Below are 21,478 nucleotides of genomic sequence, written 5' to 3'. Positions count from 1 at the left end.
TCACGATCTGGCAAGTGTGGTAAGTCCAAGCCACAACACATTAGAATCGTGGGGAGACCATCAGTTCCCCTCCACAGTGAATTCCCTATCAGGGCAGGAGGCTTGGAAAGGAGGGAAGAACTGAAGGGATCACCGAGCAGACTGTGATGGTGGAGGCAATAACCAGTTGTGCAGGCACATAGACATGACCCACCCCAGATGTAAAGAGGCAGTGGACAAAATTGAAACAAAGGACAGAGGATACTTCCCAGCCTAGGTTTGTTTTTCCTCTTTTGCCTATTTCCATATCTCAGTCTATGGAGTTTGTTCTGGGACTGGGTTTTTTTGGTTTGGATTTTTTTGTAGTTGTTGGATTTGTGGGTTTTTTTTGGTTGGTTGGTTGGGGTTTTTTGAGGTTATTTGTTTGTGGGTTTTTGGTTTTTTAGGGTAGTTTTTTTGGTCAGCTCTAAATAACGATAAAAACAGCAGGATGATCACAACTAAGTGCTGCGGTACCACTGGCAGTACAATGTCCATCTAGAACAAAAGGATTATAACAGGTTGCCTAGAATAATTCAACTGTGTTCTTTTAGCTTTTCTATTCATTGCAGATGAATTTATTGGCCCATGCTGGCCTTTCTGACTGCTGTTTAGCTCCCAACCTGACCCCGTTAAATCACATAATCTGTGCTTTTCCTCACATGCAGGCTACCATCAGCACTGATGAGACTGGCACTGGAGCTGCACCACTCTCTCTGATGCAGGAACAGAAGCAGAGAGGGGAGGGAAGGTGTCTCAGGCAGATTTTCAGCTAGGTGCAGGTGGTCTGCTGTATGATAGCAGCCCCTCTCTACTTCTGTTCTAAATGCTACTGCTGGAATATTGAAGCATGGACTAGAGAAAAGGCTGGCTCTGTGACAAATGCAGCAGTGCAGGGCTTACTTGTGAGTACCTCTCCCGAGTTGTGCTGCCTTCCTCCTTCCCTCCCACACACACCTGAAAGATGAACTTGGTCCCAAATTATTGCCCTTGGCAATAGTTGAGCTTAACATTGGTGGACGCAAGTGCAGACCTGTGCTATTCAACAAAAATCTCCAAACTGCTCAAGGGCTAACTAACTCTGTCACTTTTCCTCTGTAGTGGCCAAGGCTGCTCATGCCAAGGGGGTGGCAGACCTCTGCCTTGGGTCTTGTGTCCCATGGGACTCCTGCTCCCATGAAATTTCAATGGACAGCCTTGTGTTGCAGTTCATACACTACCAGGGAGGTAACAGCTTCCCCCAGCACCAAAGCCAAGCACACTGCAGCAGCACAGAGCTTGGCTTGGGATGATCCACCATAACACTGGGTTCCCCATTTATTACAAATCAAAATTTTGAGCCTCACAACATTGAAATTAACTGAGATACTGCCTTAGCATGTACACATACATGCACACACTGGTATTACAAGTTAAACAGCTTTTGTCCCTACAGTGACAAGAGACCACCCCGGTTGTAATGCAGCCAGGAAGGGCAGAGCAAAGCATCATTGCTTTAAGCCTCATAGCTGAATGGCAGGCTCTGCCCTACAGACTCAGGAAGTTTCTATATCTCATTTGGGAAAGTGAAATCCCTGTTTAAGTGTTATCTCTTCCTGCATCTGCTGAGATTTAGAAAGAGCCTGCTCTGGTTTTGCAGGACAGCTGCTCATTGCACTGTCAGGCTCCTGGGTGCTGGGGATTGCAGTGTTGCAGGCCAACAAACTGCAAATCTCTGTCCAGCATTCTCAGCAGAGTGTGAACCAGTGCTGAATGCACACAGCAATGCAACCCTCTCACCCCTGCAGGTGGGCTGGAAATGCTTTGCTAACACTGCCTCTCCTGGGATTTAGGCTGCCTCTGCATTTCACAATTAAACTGTTTTGAGAGGCCAAATCCTGCTGCTGCATGGTCTGAGCACCCTCAGATCTGGGCAGAAGGAATGCACACCCCGCAGACACAGAACTGCATCACAATTATGGTTATTAGTCAGTACTGTGCTGGTGAGGTCCCTGCTCGTAGCAGGACATAGAGCCATCTGGGCAGCTGCACACTATCTTTGTGCCTTGCCTGTTCTGCTCTTACTTCACCCCAAATTCATATGGAGGAGTTGTCTGACCCCCACTTTTATCAAGCCTGCAAACCTTGCTTCCCACACAAAATGGACCAGGAGGGCTCCCATTCAGACTCAGGTCCCACCTCTCTGAGGCACAAGAGAGGGATGGCAGGTGAACTGAGTGTATCAGCATTTGGCAGATGACAGCCTGGGGGGGTGAGCAGAGAGCCATACTGCACACACACTGCACACCAAGGTGGGAAGCTTTGCATCAGTTTTCGAGCATTCCTGTTTAGAGAAAGGACAGGTCCAGAAGGGAAGTGAAGCTCTCACTGTTTTTGAGGAGCTTGTCTGACTCCCCATAGCCCTTCTAGTCAGGCTTCTTCCTCTTTATCCTTTACACATCTACAGAGCAGTTCAAAGCAAGTAAGGAATAGAAAGAAGCTTACACTTTTCCAGACTCCTGTAGCATCTCCAGCCACTGAGCCTGCTCAAACTCTGATTCGGCTGCTAGAACAATGTTACCCTGGAAGAGGGGAGGGGAGGGGAAAAAAACCCAGATTAGAGATGCTGGTGCCTTATGCACCTCTGTGCACTCATGGCATGAACTGGACACAGCTGTGGTGGGAAGAGAGCCCACCACAGTCTTCCACATGGGAAGCAGGATCACACAGGAGCAAATATGACCTAGGCCTACCACACATTGGGAAGTGTGCACAAGGCAAACAGTCACAGTAAGAATAATACTGATAGGGCAACACGAGCTCTAGGGCTCCTAAGAATGTGTCTACTGGTCTGCTAGTATCATAAAACCTGGTGTCAGAAAGTGCAAGTTTCCTTGTTGGTTGTCAAAGCAGCAGCAAAACCTTGAGGGGACTTGGGATGCTAAGTCACCCTTGCTCTCAGGATAGTCTGTCCAGGGAGGGTAGGCACACCTTGGCAGGGAGGGAAAAGACTGCCAATACAGCTCTGCTCATCAGCATTAACCTGTTCTGTGGGGTTTGGAGCTTTTGAGAAGAAAAGAAATATACTTACATGGAAGTCTTCATGAGAGATCTTTATGGCATAAGGCATGTTGGCCTCTTCTTTGGGCTCCACGATGCAGCCTCCCAGGGGTATGACACCCTGGAGATAAACCAGGGCACTCTAATCAGTCAGAAAAATCAAATATAACTATCAACTAATCAGGAGCTGAACTTTCACCCTCAGTCACTTGTGGGCCACTGCCCTGCCTTGGCTACCCCAGGAGGGGCAATACACACAGTTCCTGAAAAGCAGAGGGACTCTCATCACCACCAGGATACTCCCAGCCAGCATCTGAAAGGGGGTAAAGATGGCAGTCCTGCCTTCACCATGGAGGGAAAGCTGTTAGCTAGAACATGGAAACAGGAACTCTTTCATCAGGGAGGAAGGGATCTCCCAATTGATTCAGTGTGGTATCATGACAGAGGCTCTGCATTCATTAGAGTCACTGACAGCAGTCAAAACCCCCATGTGCTGCATGGGGGCACGCAGGCAGCTGGCTGCCCCCAACCAGGATGGGTGAAATCAGCACTTTTGGAAGCTCACGTGCTACATCAGCTTCCAGTGACTACAGAGGACAAAAGCAGGCTCAGAGCACAGGGTCACCCTGTGGAGCTCCAGGCAGCAGAGCTACAGAGGCCACTCCTCAGAACTGAGGACATGTGGGTTACCAGCTCCTAATGAGTGCAAGTACAGGTTAGGAACAAGAGGCAAATGGAGCTCTTAACCCCACCACTGGCTTTGCCAGCAGTATTTTTATAGCCACAAGATTAGTTGATTAGATCATGAAAACAAGGGAATATATCTACTATCAGGTAAAAAAAATAGAAGTCATATGCCTGCTAAATCATTAAATATCCTGGAAAGGTACCAATGCGATTCTTTCTCTTTTGAGGCTTCCCTGGACCTGTGAGATCTTTGTGACTTATTGGGACTTACCTCTTCTTCACTTGCTGGGCCCATGGAGGAAGGGGGAGGGGGAGCTAGAAACAGAATTACTCCCTCCTTGTGCAAGCAAACACTGCTCACCTTGGGATGGATATTGAAGTATTTATTGCTTTCAAAACTCTTCTTCTCACTCTCAGCATAGTACAGCAGGAAACTTTCCTTAATGATGAAGAACCTTTAAGACAGAGAAGGGAAATACATTCTGGTGAAATGGAGGTTGTGGTTCACAGCACAAGGAAATCTCCACCTAACTAAAGCTGCTTTCTGAGCAGAAGAGTTTACTACTCCCACCTAAGTCTGAGGCGAGGTGCCTCACTTCTGCTCACAGCCAAGAGCTGGTGCTTAACAGCAAGTGCCAAGTTCAAGCACTTTGTGTTTGCAGCTTACCCCAGCACGCACACACCAGAGCTGTGGGCAAACCATGGCACCGTGTGCTCACAGGGCACAGGGACAGCGCTCTGTGCCCCAGGCAGGACCACAGGCTTTTGCCATCTCTACATGTGTGCTCTCTCTAGCTCGTGTGTTGAATTCAACCTGTTGGAGAGAGCTGCTCTTTTATTCAAGGGTCTCTCGCATGGGTTAAGAGCAACTAAATGCTCATTTGGCAATCAGCTGCCTGCCACCCTCTTCCCTCCCATCTCAGCATAAGCCAGAAGGGAAGTGTTTCCACTCTAACACAGAATTGCAGCCTAGCATCCCCAAGTGACTCCTGAGGCAAAAAATTGGCCACCAAAGCACTCAGGAGCAGAAATAAATTTGAGAGATATTTTTAAGCAGAGCACCTGGCAAAGTCTCCCTGACCTTCACAACTACAAAGGAAATAGAATTTTTTTTTTCTCATATCTGTAACATTAAAATATGCCTTGTTCTGCTCACTTAGCCTCAGGTATGCTCTGATGATCATTGTGCAGCAGCCACAAAATATCACAGCTTCTTTAAGCCGAGCTTCTAACTTACTGGAGTGTGCCCTCAAAATAATGATTAAAGGAGTGCCACCTTTAACTTATTTGGATTTTTGAAATGCTCCTGGGAGAGTCCCTCCTCTCTTCAAAAATTGAGGTTGCATGCACTCTGCAGGCGAGAGATACCTCACTTAGTTTAAATTTGGTCTAAATCTCTGCAGCATTCAAAAATTATGAAGAGCAGCTAAAAAGAAAAATGGGGACAACTTTAGTAGGGAGGCTTCAAAAGAGTAAATTACAAAGAAAATGTGTTGTACTGTTTTGTACATATTTTCTGACATGAGAAAGGGATTTGGGAAGAAAGTGAAAAGCAAGAAGGTGAAAATTATTTTTAAATGCCTTGTTACACTTCACAAACCACATCTGTGTAAATCACTTTCATGTGGTCCCAAGGACAAGAGATCATGAAGAAATTGGAAAGGATAAGGCATTTCTGTGAATAATAAGAACATTCCCAGGAAACCTTCTTGTTTCTGGGAGGGAACAAGAGGAGACCTCCACAGGCAGTGCCAGTTTAGTTCCAAAAACTAAAGAAAGATGTTGAAGCTGGCAGAGAATTATCACCAGAATAATAAAATTATATCTATAATTATTAATAATAATTATTATAATTATTTTTCTTGGGTGAAAGCTTTACTGCTTCCATCAGCTTCTATCTCTTGCTCTTCTGCCGTGGCTCTGGCAACACAGATGAAATTGCCAAATGCCATGGAAACAGAGACCATGGGCTCTTGGGGCAATAAAAAAATGCAGAACAAAGTTAAACTTCTGAAAGTCTGCAGCAAACTCAAGCTCTGGACCTACTTTGTACCTTCTCCAAAGTGTTTAAAAGTGACAGTCATTGAACACGTGCATATTTATATCCAGAAGTCTTCAGAACATACAACCACCAGCAGCAGTTATTGTTCCCCAATTTTTTTCTTCTCCTCATCCTCTCATCTATACCTGTTTATGCTCAAATCAGAGGTGGGGAGAAGCAGGCACTTTGTTTCCTCAGCAGGACACATTTGATACCCTGAGGACATCGTGGTTGACTGCCCAACCTCACCTCTTGCTCCTGACCACAGCCTGACAAAATCTCTCTAAGCAGAACAGCACAACTCAGTGCAAAAACCACTCCTCTGTGCTGAGCTTATTTAGTAGGTAGAGGACTGAAAAGGTGCTCATTCACAGTGCAGCCTGTCAAGCAAGCCGTCAGAGTAGGAGCAATTGCTATTCACCTTCCACCCAGGGGACCACCACCATTCCAGCCCAGACTCCTGTTCCTGTGCACCTCCCAGAGGAGCTGCATTTAACATTCCCTCAGCTGGGAAAGCAAGGGGTGACCCTGCCCATGGTGGCTGTCCCATACTTGAATTGCTCAACTTCAAGACACCTGCCCATTTAGCAGAGGCACTGGGCACATCTCTGGGGGATGCATTACTGATGGAGTAGATTAATTGATGTCTCATCCTTGGGTGAAACAAGGACTGGCATTTTCAGATATTTCAGATATTTGCATTAATGGCAAAGGCAGCCATGACCCCTGCAGCAGGCCCAGAGCTGACACTGGCCAAGGCAGGTATCAGAGACCTCCAGAGAGCAGACAAGGCTTGTTCCTGGTTCCTCCTGTCCACATTTCTTCTGTGAATAGAAGCCTTGTGCCTTCCTGATTAATTTTTCCTCCCACCTCTGGTCATTAGCTCTATAAGAAAGTTTTCCTTTGAGTAGCTGCATCTTCACGTTATGCCTCTAATGCTTAGTTCAAGGAGGACTTCCTTTTTTAGAGGGAAATGTTGCCTTATCTGCACAATACATACAGAAATAACATCTTAAAAGAACAAACCTGCCTGCCCAATGGCCTGTGCCTGGTCCAGTGAGTCAGAGGGAACCAGATACTGTGGGCACAAGTATGAATCTAGAGATGCCAAAAGTCAACACCACACATGACATGGAGAAAGTCTACTCATCCTGTTCGACACTTTTCAGTCTGAATGATCTCAAGAAACATTTTCCAGACAGGTAAAGATATTGATCTTTAACTTTGTGTGATTTTAAAGCCAGGCTTTAGTTTGTTACGTACTGTTTGTTGCTCAATGCTGATAATCCTCGTATTATAGATTATGCTCCAATGGAAACCAAAATCAAAGCAAAAATAAGAACAAAATATAGCACAAATCTCTGAAAATTGATGTGTCTCTCACAGATAAATGAACTTTTAGATCCCTGACCTCACAGATGTGGAGAGAAAATATGGGGATTTGGAATGAAAATATACAAAATAAGAGCTTAAAAAATAATAATAACAAAATCCCACTGCAAGTAATGAAGGAAAACCATCAAAAATCTGGTTAGCTTGTGGGCATAATGTATTTATGCTCAGATCATGTTCCCTCATCTATCCTTACCTGGAAAGCAACACCTGAGCAACCAAGATTGTCACTTTAAATGACCTTCAGGACAAAGTCTCCATACAACAACCCAGGGACAATTGACACAGCATAGTGAAAAGAGGCATCAAGTAAAGGAATAGAGGAGAGAGTTACAAGACTCAAGAGCAGGTTGAAGAGTAAAGCAGCAGCAAGGTGAGCAAGAGCAGAAAGGGAAAGGATGGCCAAGGGAGAAAGGGGGGAGACACCCAGTTAGGACTGTGATTGGAGGACTGGAGACACTGAACATGTATCTGAATTAGGCACAGATGTGGCAGCAGAAGAAAAGGGAGTGTTATAAAGGCAGGGGAAGATTTTGAATACAAACAAGAACGCAAAAAAGAAGCAATTTAAAAATAGAGCAGAGTTCAAAACCTTGGAGAGCAGCAGCAGCAAAGGTGTGAGAGGTGAGACAGGCTGGCACAGCCACACTCCACAGGCAGCACAGGTAATACAAGAGCCATTCATGTGGTCAGCTGCTCTGGTCACCCATCCCTGCTGCTGGATCCTGCACTGTGAAACCGCTGAAACCGCAGTGTAATTAAACTGGAATAGCAGAGGAACAGTAACAATTTGAGTGACTCAGATGTCACTGAGTCACTGAGAGCAGAAACAACAGCTCTACAGGACAAGTTGAGATACCTGATCTCTGAGGGGAAAGTGCTCTCTTTGTATCAGAGAGGGCTAATTAAATTAATTAGCTAATCTTTGTACAAGTTTTTGACATGACAATGGCCCAGATGAAGTAGTTACACTATAAAACTGCAGCAGTCTCCCTGGTCCTTTCTTCCGGAGGTGATTCTCTGGGCACCGGTCCAGGAGCACAAGCAGCGAATCCCAGCTATGAGATCAGCCCAGCTCTCTATCCCTGGGGACAGCTCAGGAAACTGATGAGCAAATGATCTTTATCAGCATGTCAGGTCAGAGTCCACAGTACCTGCCCCTCACTCTTCCTCACCTGGCAGGCTTCCCTGCCTGCCTCCTGCCCTGGTGCCCGGCAGGAAGAGGTGGATGCTTCCTGGCAGCCAGCAGCAAGTGGGACGTTTACATACATGGACGAGAGGGAAGCACATGCCCTCGCAGCCCCGATGTCTCAGCAGCCCCTGCTGCCCTGTGCTCCACACACACACTGCTCTGCAGCTGTGTGATTCCCAGGGGGTTTCTGAGCAGAAAGCAGTCCTAAATAATTATCTTTTCCATCTGTCCTGTGACCACTGTCAGTAGCCACTGTGGTAAACAAGGTTACGTGCATGCTTTGCCACAGACAGGACTGGCTCAAGAAAAAAAATTCTCTCTTAACTGTGCTGTTTCCCTCCTTCCAGCTTGTCATCTCTGATGGATTTACTGAGAGATATAAGCATATTTTGTGCTTTGTTCTCTCCTGTTTTCAACTTTCATGCTCCACCTTGCTTTTCTGACACTCAGTTGTCCACCAAGCAGATGCCCCTCCTGGCACTGTCCCACTGAACCCCAAAGTCTCAGACATAGATGGTAACAGACAGTTTAGAGCATGACACTCCTATATGGGACTGGGATTATTCATAGTAAAGAAGGTGTCACTTCCATCCTGGAAAGCTACTGCACCCTATTCATGCCATATCCAGGGCAGGTATGCACATTATGCATTTCACTCCAGCCTCCGTGCCAGGCTGATGCCATTACCAGTAAAACTTTTGTAGCAGGAGAGACTAAATTGCTTATTATTCATTAGAAGGAAGAATGGGGTGCAGTTTGTTAGGAAGAGAAGGATCATAAGTCAGGGACCAAGAATATGATTTTCCAAAGCCGCTCCAGCAGTGACCCAATCTTAGACTGGTCAAAAGTACCAGTAAACTCAGAAGACAGTTGCTTCTCTGTTGGAAAGATATTTCTTTACAAGGAAAGAAAATTCACATTAGGAATAGAACTTCTTTTCTTTAAGAGATAGGCATCAGGGTGCTGCTAATGGCATTTCAAAAATCAAGCTCTGAAAGGCAGCATGCTCAGATGTCAGCCCTGCAGATAAACACAGCCACACTGGTCCAGTGCCAGAAGCATCCAGCCCACTCTTGGACAGTACCTGAGGCAGCACACAAATATTTGGGCTTCAGAGTAGACCACTGCATGGGCAAAAGGAAGGACTGAAAATGCTTCAAACAGCTGCCTCTAGTCAAGTCCAGCTGTCCCCACAGGTGCCATCAGATCTAGCCTTGACTAAAATAAAGCTCTGCTATCCCTCCCTGCTCCCTGCATAACCTCTGCTGGGACAATGTGAAATTCCAAAACCTGGGATTTCCATCACCAAAGTACTGGACACCATGCCTGGACACTTTTTCCTTGATCTATTATCTAATCCGATTCCATCCTTCCCTTAAACAGTTGCTTTTCTTCTCAATTTCTCCAGAAACATTGCTGCTACAGCCAAGTGAATGCGATCAAGCCAGTAAATATCATGTATCTCCCACACAGACCTATGTTCATGGCTCACGGCCTGATGAGACCAATCCTCCCCTTATACACCGTTTTATCTCCCATATCTTGGAAAGACTTTCCTTGGGACTGGGAGTAGTACTGTTGTCCAAGATTTCAGGACAAAACCTACGTTTATCAGAGATCAGATCCCAAATGACATGAAGCAATAGTCAATTTTTTTTCTTAATTTATCTGGAGTGGGAAACATCTCTTCTCCTTTTCATAAAAAAATGCACTTGATCAGCTATGTGTTGCTGAGCCTGGGGGGAAAGAAGGGGAAATGAATGAATTGCTCATCTCCCCATAACGATTTGTTATAATAACATGCAAGGTTATTTTACTTTAAAGCAAGTCTATCCCATGATAAAACAAACAAACCAACCAACAACACATTGCTCCTCTCTTCAAGTCTTTTTACTCCAGTACCCACTTCCTTCCAAACCCTACAGATTCCCTGTGTTCAACTCTCATTGACCTGTGTCTGGTCCCCCAGGACCCTCAGCTGCTGTGCTTGCAACTAATCTTCCATATCATCCCTGACCCACAGTCACCTCCCTTTCTGTTCCTAGCTGCTATCACTAAAATATTTACCACTTGCTGAAGATGGGGGTGACTTCTAGGAATAGAACAGCACTAAATAAATAATGACAGAGGGAGCAGAGATGGGCCATTTGCCTGCAAGAAATTTTTATTAGGGAGAGCCTTTTAAGAAAGTCTCCTCCATGGCAAATTACCTTCCCCTCTGTTATTCTGTCCACTTCTTTTCCATAACACAGTCACATTAGTTTCCAGACGTAATTCATTTATTTATCAATATTTGGGAGCTGAGTAGGGAGCATCGGCACAAATTCTTTTCTGGGTGAAAATAGGCTGTTCTTGGCAGGGGAGGGAATAAAACCCACACACAGGCCAAAGACTGCTACAAAAACAAAACTGCTTCCCAAGTAATGTTTTTGTCAGGCTATGCCATCTTCACAGACTGGGCAGCACTATGGTTACTACAGAGAGCAAAGCTGGGAAAGCTGGATTTAGAAATGGTTTGTATCTATACTGCAGACTACAGCAAAGAGGTACTTACCCACAAAAGGTAAGTGCCAGAGATCCAGTGATTTCCATAAAGAAACTACACCAACTCTAAACTGATCCACCATTTCAGTATTATAGAACTTACTTCTGTCCTTGGTTAAAGGTTATGGCAAATGCTTTCCAGCTCCAAACTTCCTGGCTGCTGATAGACAACACACAGCAGCTTACAACTCCCTTACACCTCCAGATGGGAGAGAATTCAGAGCCACCTTCTCCCCAGGGAAGAGTCCGCATGTGCTGTTCCAAGCATGCTGTCACTGTCAGGCAGCACAGCAGTACTGGAGCTGGTCCACAGACCCCTGCAGACCACACACACATACAGACCCACATGCAGTCAGCTCAGCCCTTGCCTCTGGCACCCAAAGGACTCAAAGAGCTCTGAGTGCTAAAAGAACAAAGGCAGTTTAGGGGCAAAACACACGAGCTGACTCTTCCTCTTTCATAAGAGAATTATTCAGAGGAGGCAGTTAGTCTCTATTCCCACCCTGAAGTGCACATAGCACAAGGTCTGGACAGATAAAGAAGAGAGCACAATGGGGTGCCACATGTGTAAAGCAGACTCAGAACAGCAGGGAAGCTATGCCCCAAGTTTTACCCCAGCCTCTGCCTGGCTGCACTTGAAGAGTCAAGCACTCAGGCTCTTAACTTATCCCAGAACCCTTAGGCTTTGTATTTCATCTGAGCATCCCTCAGCAACTGGGCTTACCTCCTGGACCATTTGGCCGACTGCCTCCCAAAGGGTCTCTTCCAGAGCACACCGTACAGCTGCACTTTGGTGCTGATGTCCAGAGCATCTGAATCCGTCTGTTCCATGGATGGAGAAGGGGATACAGAACTGGATTTTGAAGCGAACATTATAGATGGATCTGGTTCTAACTCTCCCCCTCTGCGTGGCAGCTCAGGGAATCCGATTAAATGCAATGAACCAGCAGGACGTAACCAGCCCAGCAGACAGAGAGACTGGGCTTTGATTTGAATCAATAACTTGACTGCTCAGCACACAGTCGGTAATTCTCTCCCTGATGCACAGATGATGAGAGTTTTCTCATTGCGTATTACTTCCTGATGCATTGAAAACAGCACACATCCCAGCCCAAGGGAAAAAGAAGAGTGAAGAGAGTCAGACATCAGAAACACAGAGAGCCAGAAAGAGCTCCTCAGAAAGAAAGATCTTAGCAATAACATAAGCCAAAATACCTCTGCACCAGAGCCAGCTTGGAAGGTTATTTCAGTCGACATTGCAGCACTCCATGCAGAAATTAGGGCAAGACGGATGTTTTACTGACAGGCATCTCTGACACATATTCCCAAAATCTTGCGCTCGGAGACAGGTTCTTCTGATTTGTCCTGAGGAAAATTAGGGCAGAGCGAGTGGGAGCCAGCAAGTTCAATCAGACTCCCTCTGTCATCGCAGGCAGGGGGAGAGGGGGGCCCTTGCTGTGCCAGCCTGGCACTGCCCACCTGGGGAGAGTTCACGTGGCTGCTGGGTTTGGACTGGGCAGTGTCCATACTGCACGCCTTGCTCTGCCTTAAAGGGCCATTGCTGATCAAAGTTAGAGCATAAAATTCTGCCTGCCTTCATGCCTTGCTGCATCTTGGAGATGTGGCAAGAACAGCCTCTGCCCTGCCTCTTAGGTACCAGCTCTTTCTTGGCCTCAACATGGACACATAGGAATATATCACACAGCTCAGGTAAGTCCATGTTCATCTCCTGCTTAGTACTCCCACAGCAAGCTTTTTAATCTGCTTCCCTAAGTCCTTGTTCCGCTCTTGAAACCCTTTCTCCCTGCACAGATACGAACACCGTTCGCCAAAAGAACCTATCTTTTGTAATGCCCACAGGAAAGCAGATTAGCATTATATTGTTCTTTACTGTGTCCTCCCTCCCCTCCAGGATTAGAATTTAGGGAAAATCCTAGCTGCTAAAGCATCTGAGGTTTTGGGATATCATATAACCAGTACAGATGCATACACGCTGTATGGCGTGTATGCCATAGATGCTGAGGTGTCTGCTCCCGATTTAACCTGTGCCATCCTATGTGAATCCATTTGGATGCCATAATTGCTGCATGTCAGCCCTTCCCAATGCAGTTGCTCAGAAGAGACACAGTGCAGACACATGGTCCTTTCCCATTCCCAATCAGAAACCTGGGATGTGCTATAGGCCAGGTCACACCACAGGACATGGACTCACTTAGCTTTATTCAGTCAGAGGCACTTGCAAAGCATCTTAAAGAGAGGAGATGCAGACAGCCTGCCTCAGGTTCACAGACTGCATTCAGTATTAGAGAAATTAGAGATGCAGGTCCCTGATAAAAGTCACAGTTGATCAAAAGATGAGGGAGTCAGCAAACTCCACAATTTGTTACTTTCTCTCACCCTGGTTTTGACCAACCTTTTTGGTCCCAGACATGGGACATGTCCCATCTCAGAGTGCTATTGAGGCAGAGGGTGGAGAAGAGAGCAGCAGATACTGCCTCCATCTCACCTGAGCTCTAACTCTTGAATATAACACTGCACTGCAGAAGAGAAGCATTAATGCTATAGGCACCATTCCATACACAGCACTAAGAAGGAAATACTACTCATAATCAGGAGAGGGAAAATTTTCTCTCAAATTATGTTGCACAAAGGGTAAAAATTATTCTGGGCCCTATGGCCTCACTTTACTCTATAAATGTGCAGTGAAAAGCCACAGAGCTCCCACGTAAAGATAGATGATCTAATGCCCCTGCCATTGTACTGCACCAACAATGCAAAGATCTGACAGCAGTGACCTGAGGTGAGGAGAAACAGATTTTCATCCTTTACTTATTTTTACCTTATACAGACCAAGGGAGTAAAGAGGTTTCTGGCTTCGAACATCAAAAAGTGAGATTTTTTTTTTTTCCTCTGCAGTCCTCTAAGACAAGCAAGGCACTGACTATTTACAGCAAATTCTTTAAAGTCAACAGTCCAGGGAAAAGAGCAACTTGCTTTTGTCAAGTGACAGGCCAGTAATGCTAGGGCAGTAGAGAGCAGCAAGGTGAATTTTCTAACTGCTGGTGTCAGAACACAGTAATCTGTAGTAAAAGTGGCTCTTTTAACATTTCCTTTATGTGTGTACTAATCTAATGAAGGGGAAACACAGTTGTACATCCTTGAGAGAAAGCACTGGAGCTTTAATAAGAAAACCTTTCTGTGGAGCAAAAGGCTGCACTGGTATGGCAATTATTTTGCTAATATGTTGTCTTTATTTTTCCTACACATCAAGCCAATAAAAATTTGCTAAAAATAAAACATTTGAAGCAGACAGCAGTGCAAGCTATACAGAAATAACACTTCTTCACAGAATATCCTGAGTCGGAAGGGACCTACAAGGATCACCTCCAACTCTTAGCCCTGCACAGGACATGCTCAAGAATTACACCATGTGCCTTCACCACAGGCCACACTCCAGTCCAAAGATGCTCCCTTTCAGTTTAAGGAGACACACAGTGGCTAACTTCAGCTGCTGAGGAGGCTTGTATTTTTAAATTTTTTTTTAAGTGAAAAGTTATACCTTCATGCTCTGGGCAGCCTTTCAATACTGTGTTATGCAGAAAAGAACAAACTGCTTCTTGGGCTGGGGCCAGTAAGTTGACATGGATCAGACCTGCTGCAGAGTTGGAGAGATTCAGATCTTACCTTCCAGTAAGATAGATTCCCTTTCCTTTTACAGCTTCTGATAGGTTCTGATAGCCATTTTTAACCCTGAGAAACATTAGCAATTATGGGAGGTATTAGCAGGTACCTGAACAATGTGGAGAAGTCCAGCTCCACTTTCATTTATGATACATCATTCTTGCAAAGAGAAAATGTCACATGTACCCCTCAAAGTGATGCTCCAGCTTCCTAGGTGCACAGTTGAGTGCAGATGCTATTTCAAATAGAGCAAAAGCAACTACCATCACAACTAACATCAACCCACCTCTAGTGAGATACACTGACAGAGCATGTTTCTTTTGCACATGATTAAATTTTCAGTGTCAGATGGAAAGTCAGAGCTGTTCTGCAGAACTCAAAGAAAAGTTGCTCAGCAAATGGCATTAAAGTCAAATGCCTCTGTAGATTTGCAACCCCATCTGACATCACCCTTACAGATGTATAACCCCATTTGACATCATCCCTTGGTAAGAATTACGTGGTCTCAGTGACCTCTTCCAGCTAAAGCCCTTCACCAGACCCAGCCCTTCAAAACCACTCAGATTCATGGTGGATGGCCCAGGAGTCATATTAACCCAACCATTTGCTGTGGATGTAGCACAACTTCAGGAGACTTAGAGGAAGTCAGAAAATAAGGTATCAGTTTACTGAAGCAAAGGGATTTGACAGCAATCAGCCAGCCCCATAACTTGGCTTTTGGGAGGCAGTTTTCTCAGGAACTGACACCATAGTCAATGACCGTTTTTCTCAGCATGAAAAGGGGATAATTCTTTTTTTTTTAAATTCTACTAAGAGATCTCTTCTGGAAGAAAACTCATTTACTCTAGTATTTTGTTAAACAAAGATTTCTGCTAAAAAGCCATTTTTCAGAATACATCAGAGTGGTCAGCCACATTTGAAAGCTTCCTCTAGAAGACAGCCCACAGGCTTCCTGCGAGGCACCAGGTTTTCCCCCCATCAAGCCTAAATACAAAGTGATCACATGGCTGACAAACAGAAAATGTTTGGAGCTTCAGTAGTTAAATAGGCTGCTTCCAACCAGCAACTTGTCCAACAGCAGAGAATAAATACAGCTCTACTTGTTTTCTTTCTTTCCATAGACTATGAATCCACTGCCACACACTCCCTTCCTCCCTGGGGAAGGGCAGTGCTGCATGCCTGCAAGCCACGCTGCTCCAGCAGCCCCAGCCAGTCAGATCCCAGTCCCATCTCTGAGGATGTGGGAGAGTGCAGCAGCCATGGGAGTGCTACTTCCCACAGCAGGAGGAGTGGGTGAACCTCCAAACAGAGGGACAGGAAAGAACAAACCTTTCCCCAAGGTTTTGTAACAGCATTCAGAGCTGGTGGACTTGCTGCTTGGAACAGATACCACCTCCATTTCTATTTACCTTTCCAAGTGCATCTCCTTTTAGCTACATCTTACCTGCTTGTAAATGAACATAATTCTACTCAATCCTAAATGTAACAACAGCAACAGCAGTTACCAAGGACATGGCTTGAGCAGGTGACACAGCTGAGCAGCAATGGCTTAGGCCAGTGCTGCTGGAAGCTTTCTGCATGGAAAGTATCAAAGTCGAGGACTACCCATGGTACAGTTGCCAGCTGAGTAGCACGGGATATGTAAAGGACAGCTCAAAAATTTGTAAAGACTTTTTTGTCCTTTGCACCCCGTAATGCCCAGACACTCACGAGATCCACCAAAGAGATCAGAGACAAGGTTCAGAGCAGTTCTTCTGGGGGAAGTTCAATTGCTTACTCAGTCCCATTAATTTTGAGCATAGAAAAAGTGCTGCCTTTGCAACGAGGGCATGGAAGCACCATTCAGTATCCCAGGGCTTAGCTTCCAGACCTGGCAATGTCCTTATCTGACTGAGGTTGTCCTGTGCAGGGCCAGGAGCTGGACTTTGATGACCATTGTGGGTCTCTTCCAACTCAGGATATTCTATGAATCTAGGCAGGTAACTTGACTTCCCACTGTTCCTCATGTGTAACACTGGTACTAAATCCAGAACATCACAAGAATACATATACCAGGACAGTAGTTTGGGTACCATGGGCAGCCAAAAAGTCCTGCAAAAGAGAAGGATTTGTTAGCATTTCTTTGGCAGAATAATGGAGGGGGAAAATGTAATACCTCTACATATTAAAACAGGCAAACAACCAGAGAACCACCAGCATACTTCAGATCTGACAAAAAAATCCAGCAAGAAGCAAATGAGATCCAGGGCTGCCCATTCTGGAGAAGGACACTCCTTAGCTGTTCCAACACCGGTCAGTATATCTGAATTCTCCAAGTTTCTAAAACCAGGTTAGGTGCTGGACTTCTATGCACAAAGCATTTCTCAACTGCAAAGGTTTCAATATTGATTGTGGTCCACCAATTTCTACCCACTTTGTTCTCTTGGGTCACAAGAGGGAAAGAATTCATAGGCTTAACTTTTAAACAATAAATACATATCCAGGAAAACAGAACTGGCCAACCCACATATTTATTTCATTTGAAGTTCGTAAAATGCCCCGCACACAGAGACCAATATTGCTCTTGCATACACATTCAGTGCTTCCTTTACACCTACCATTGCTGTGATCACAGAAGGCAAGGCCTTAAAAAGCAAGGACACTGCAATTAGGACTTCATTCAGGAGTGGAAACTGTGGGGACCACACCACCAGTGTTCTTCACACCCTTTCCCTATACATTGTGCAATGCCCCTTAGTTAGCTAGTTGGAGCAGCCTCCTCTTCAAGTTTCTCCTTCCTGGTCTTGCTCATCAAGCCAGTCACAGCAAGGTCAGGGCTCCTGCTGTGCACATACACAGGGCAGGCACAAGACATCTCTTGCCTCCTTCCTATCCACATTCTCAAGTGGTTATCTAAGTATAGAGCACAAAGATCTACTGCTGCCATCTATCATAGCAGCAGACCATGACAGCTCTACTCTAAACCCTGCAATGTTGAGGAGAGCCAGCAGCCAGATGAAAGAAAAACTGCCTGGCAAGGAAGGACATTGAAGACATTGCTCTCTGCAACATACAGTAGGCTAAGAGGGCCATCTCCTTTTAGTCTCCTGTGAGCCATGCTGCCATACAGCTTTTGTAGATGAGGCTTCTCTCATAATGCCATAGTTTAGATTGTAGGGATAAACATGGAAAAGCTCCCAGACCCACTGCCTTAGTCATTCACTTGTACCCTGTCACCTTCACATGACATCTCTACACAGAGCAGGTATCAGGGGTACAAAGTTTTGTTCAAGATCAGTCGCCTCTCAATTTCTTTGTCAAAAAGAGACAAGAGAACATTGGAAATTCATTGCAGTCCTAAAACTCGACTCATTCTACTGATAGCACCACCCTCTGAGGACAAGAAATGCTTGAGTAAAAGTACAACAGTAAAAGTCATTCAGAGTAGTAGTAAGGCTCATAAGCAGGGTTTTCAGCAGGCCTCTTCACCCCTGTATAACCATGACAATCTCATTGAAAGTGTTTCTTCACACAGCAGAATCCCATTAACATCCACAGACTCCAACATAACTATAATCATATATCATAAGTTAATTACCACTTCAGATACTGGGGATACAGATACAGAACCAGCATTTTCCCCCTAATAATTTCAATCTGCTTTTAGATTTTCCAAATACTATATAGCTTTGGTGTCAGTCAGCATGATACAGCTTCATTTTTATTAGGTCTACAAGTTTTTTTGAATGAGGCATTTTTCCTTAACCCCCATCCACCATAAGCGTTCGTTAATCTCTCGACATCACAGACGAGAGGGAGAAGTGCGGTGATAAGGAGGGTGGAATGTTGTGCAATTCTGCCTGCAGGGATATTTGGATAAGGCTTGCACATATCAGTAGAAGAATGGCTTAATTTGTCAGCTGGAACAATAGATGACAGCTCATCATCTTGCTGCTGTGCTCATCCCTAATGAGTCTCTCATAAAAATGCTGATGTACATTTTTATTTCCTTAACAAATGAAGGAACACTCTACAGCAATCATCAGGAAGCATGCAACACCACAGCTCCTAAATATTTAAGTTTGTAGTGGTAACTCTTGTAACATAAATATACCCAAAGCACTTCCTCACATCTCCGAAAGGATTTACCACAGACTACAGTAATTAAGTCTCCAGTTACTGAGGTGACATATTTACTAAATACACTAAAAGAATGCTAATACACTGCATAATGCTTTACCACTAAAACTGAGTTTTGCTTGCAAAAAAACAAGACTGTCTGGGAAGAATACTGGCTTTCCCTTCTTAGTGCTTTACATCTGCTTGTACCAGCTTTAACAGCACCTCTGTCATTTGATTCAGTTCTCATACTGACTTTACATTAATCAAATTCTCTTGTGGTTAAGCCAGTATAAAGAGATTACACTCTCTCTTAATGACACAGGTCCTATGAGCTACCAGAAAAATCAAAAGCAAGCAACCAGCTGAGAGGATTGCTTATCGCTGGAGTGAAAGAGCTAAAACACTGTCTCACAGGATCTTAGATAAGTCTGTAGACAGCAAGTGCAGCAGAAAAACAAAAATCCTTTTTCTAAATGAATTGCTTATGAATCATCTCCATCAAGTGCTATCTCTTAAATGGATGCATGAAGTTGGCAAATGCACACATCACTCATCCTGTAACAGCAACATTCCCCTTTCTCTTTTCCGAAAAGGCAGGTCTGAAACCCAGTCCTGCTTACAGGGCAGCTGGAAAGTATGGAGAACATCTATACACTATGTCAACTCAGCAGCTCTAAGAGAAATCTCATCAATGTATACAAATACTTGAGAGAAGGGTGCAAAGGGCATGGAGCCAGACTATTTTCAGTGATGCCCAGTTACAGGATGAGGCAATGGGCACACACTGAAATACAGGACACTCCCTCTGAACGCTTTTTTCCTGCTTTACTGAGCACCAGCGCAGGTTGTCCAGGGAGGTTGTGCAGTCTCCCTCCTTGGGGATACTCAAAAGCCATCTGCACATGGTCCTGGGTAACTGGTTCTAGGTGGCCCTGCTTGAGCCAAGGTGTTATTTGACCTCTGGAGGTCTCTTCCGGCCTCCATCACTCTGCAATCAGTGCTTTTGACCACATTCAATCAGTGCCTTCCCACAATATGCTAAGGAACTTGCCAAGTACCATCCCCACACCTTATTAGAGTAAGGCCAGTCCATGTGTAAGCTGCTCAGATTGCTTTATTCCTTCCTGCATTGCTCCAGCTGATAGTTCTATCATACAATGTCAGACAAAATTGCAGACCACTGGCTTGCAAAACCCAAACCGCACAGATCTACCTAAAGATCTGAAAAGCCTATGCAGCTGTTTCCTTAGGGACTGCCTTGGGACAGGCAGTCAACTTCCCAGTTATTCCAAGTATCCCAACCCTGATTCTCATCCTTTCCCTAAATCCTGACAGTAGCAAAAGAATGCTGCAGTGGTAATAACTTTCTTCTACAAACCCCTAATATTGTACACACAATGGCAGATACTTTGGCAAGACACAAGCACCTTTCCATTTGCTCCTCCATTTATGTATTTGACCCCTACATGTGTTTTAAAATGTTAAATCTAGTCCCAGCCAAGTCTGGTAAAGTAACATTTTCAGTCAAAGCATGGTCATTCTTTAAAGTTGCATCTTGCCATATAAATCCACTGAATTTCTTTTTCTAAAAGTCTGCCTCTTCTATAATCACAGCACACAATGTGCAATTTACAGGATTAAAAAAAAATCTTTTATTAAAACCTATAGTCCCTAAAAATGTGGCTTAAAGTGTCTTATAGGAAAAAAACCTGACTGCCCTGCAAGCTTTAGCTCTGATAAAACAGAATTAATTGTCCAAGGACTACTCCTAACCCCTGCCTGAGCACCTGTTTCAGAGACCACTACTAAAATTTAATATCCTACTATTCTTTGCCACTCAAAATTATGTTGGTGGAAAATTCAACCCAGAGAAATTCAGGAGCCTGAGAAGGGAGGTTTTCTCCACAGCAAGAGCACAATCCTTTCTCAGTTATAATGACCACCATGGCATCAGAGAAAACACAGGAGAGCTATGGCTGAACAGGCTTCCATGTGATTACAGGCTGCAGGAGGAAGGTGAGCTGCCTTCCAGTAAAACTGCATCAGCAGTGAAGGCAAAGCAACACTGAAGAGCTGTCAACAGGTAAGCAGTAGGATCACTGGGCACTCACAAGGAAAGCTGAGCTGGGACTCTGTGCCTGAAAACAGCAAGAAGATAGGAGGGGAAAAAAACCCAACAAACCACGTAACAGGGGCATGAAATATTTCACCAGCACTCTTCCCTCATAAGACAAGAGCAAAAAGCAGGCTAGGGTTTAAAGCTGACTTTTCATTCAAATTTCACTGAAGCCCATACATGTATAGGAAAGACTACTTCATCACAAAGACTCCAAGAATGGAGGGACTTAGTGTGTGCATTTTGGGTTTGGGACTGATAAGACTGAGAGCACTGGATGGAATAAAGACAATTTCCTGTAGCTTCAAAGGGTCCTCAGGCCTTTTAACAGTGCCCTGGAGCAACCTTAAACCCATCATCTTGTTGCCCTCCAAAGAGGTCTCAGCTTTGGAAGCTCCAGAGATTTCCCTGGGGGTGCAGGAGGAGACAGCTTCAGGGCAATGCCAACTCCTAAATACTCTGTGAGAGACACAAGTTGCCAAACGCCCCGCTCGAGCAGAGCTGTCACATCATCTCTGCATTAATACCTCTGAACACATTAATAGCCATATCCAAAGCCACCTGCTACGCTGCCCCCCAGGATGCAGTTTCACATTCCAGGTTTGCAGGAGGTGCTCAGACATCATGAAGAAAAGCAGCAAACACCTTCCCACAAAAATAAAATGTA

General features: G+C 44.9%; 1 protein-coding gene across 3 annotated transcripts in view; it reads right to left on the bottom strand.

Moving 5' to 3' along the window:
- Positions 1 to 21,470, bottom strand: part of PLEKHD1 (pleckstrin homology and coiled-coil domain containing D1) — a 38,614-nt gene extending 17,144 nt beyond the window's left edge. Inside the window, exons 1-5 of one of the 3 annotated variants that reach the window (XM_048308399.1) lie at positions 12,129 to 21,470; positions 11,638 to 11,993; positions 4,106 to 4,199; positions 3,089 to 3,178; positions 2,503 to 2,579 (exon numbers count right to left, since the gene is read on the bottom strand). In XM_048308399.1, coding sequence (XP_048164356.1) covers positions 2,503 to 2,579; positions 3,089 to 3,178; positions 4,106 to 4,199; positions 11,638 to 11,786 — 410 coding nt within the window. In that variant the 5' untranslated portion in view covers positions 11,787 to 11,993; positions 12,129 to 21,470. Of the gene's footprint in view, positions 1 to 2,502; positions 2,580 to 3,088; positions 3,179 to 4,105; positions 4,200 to 11,637 lie in introns of all 3 variants that reach the window. The other 2 variants (XM_048308401.1, XM_048308400.1) reach the window with 2 other exon arrangements.
- Positions 21,471 to 21,478: the final 8 nt, after the last annotated feature.

Source organism: Corvus hawaiiensis, chromosome 6 (genome assembly GCF_020740725.1).
Source record: "Corvus hawaiiensis isolate bCorHaw1 chromosome 6, bCorHaw1.pri.cur, whole genome shotgun sequence".
NCBI lineage: Eukaryota > Metazoa > Chordata > Aves > Passeriformes > Corvidae > Corvus > Corvus hawaiiensis.
This window is presented reverse-complemented; position numbering and strand designations above follow the sequence as displayed.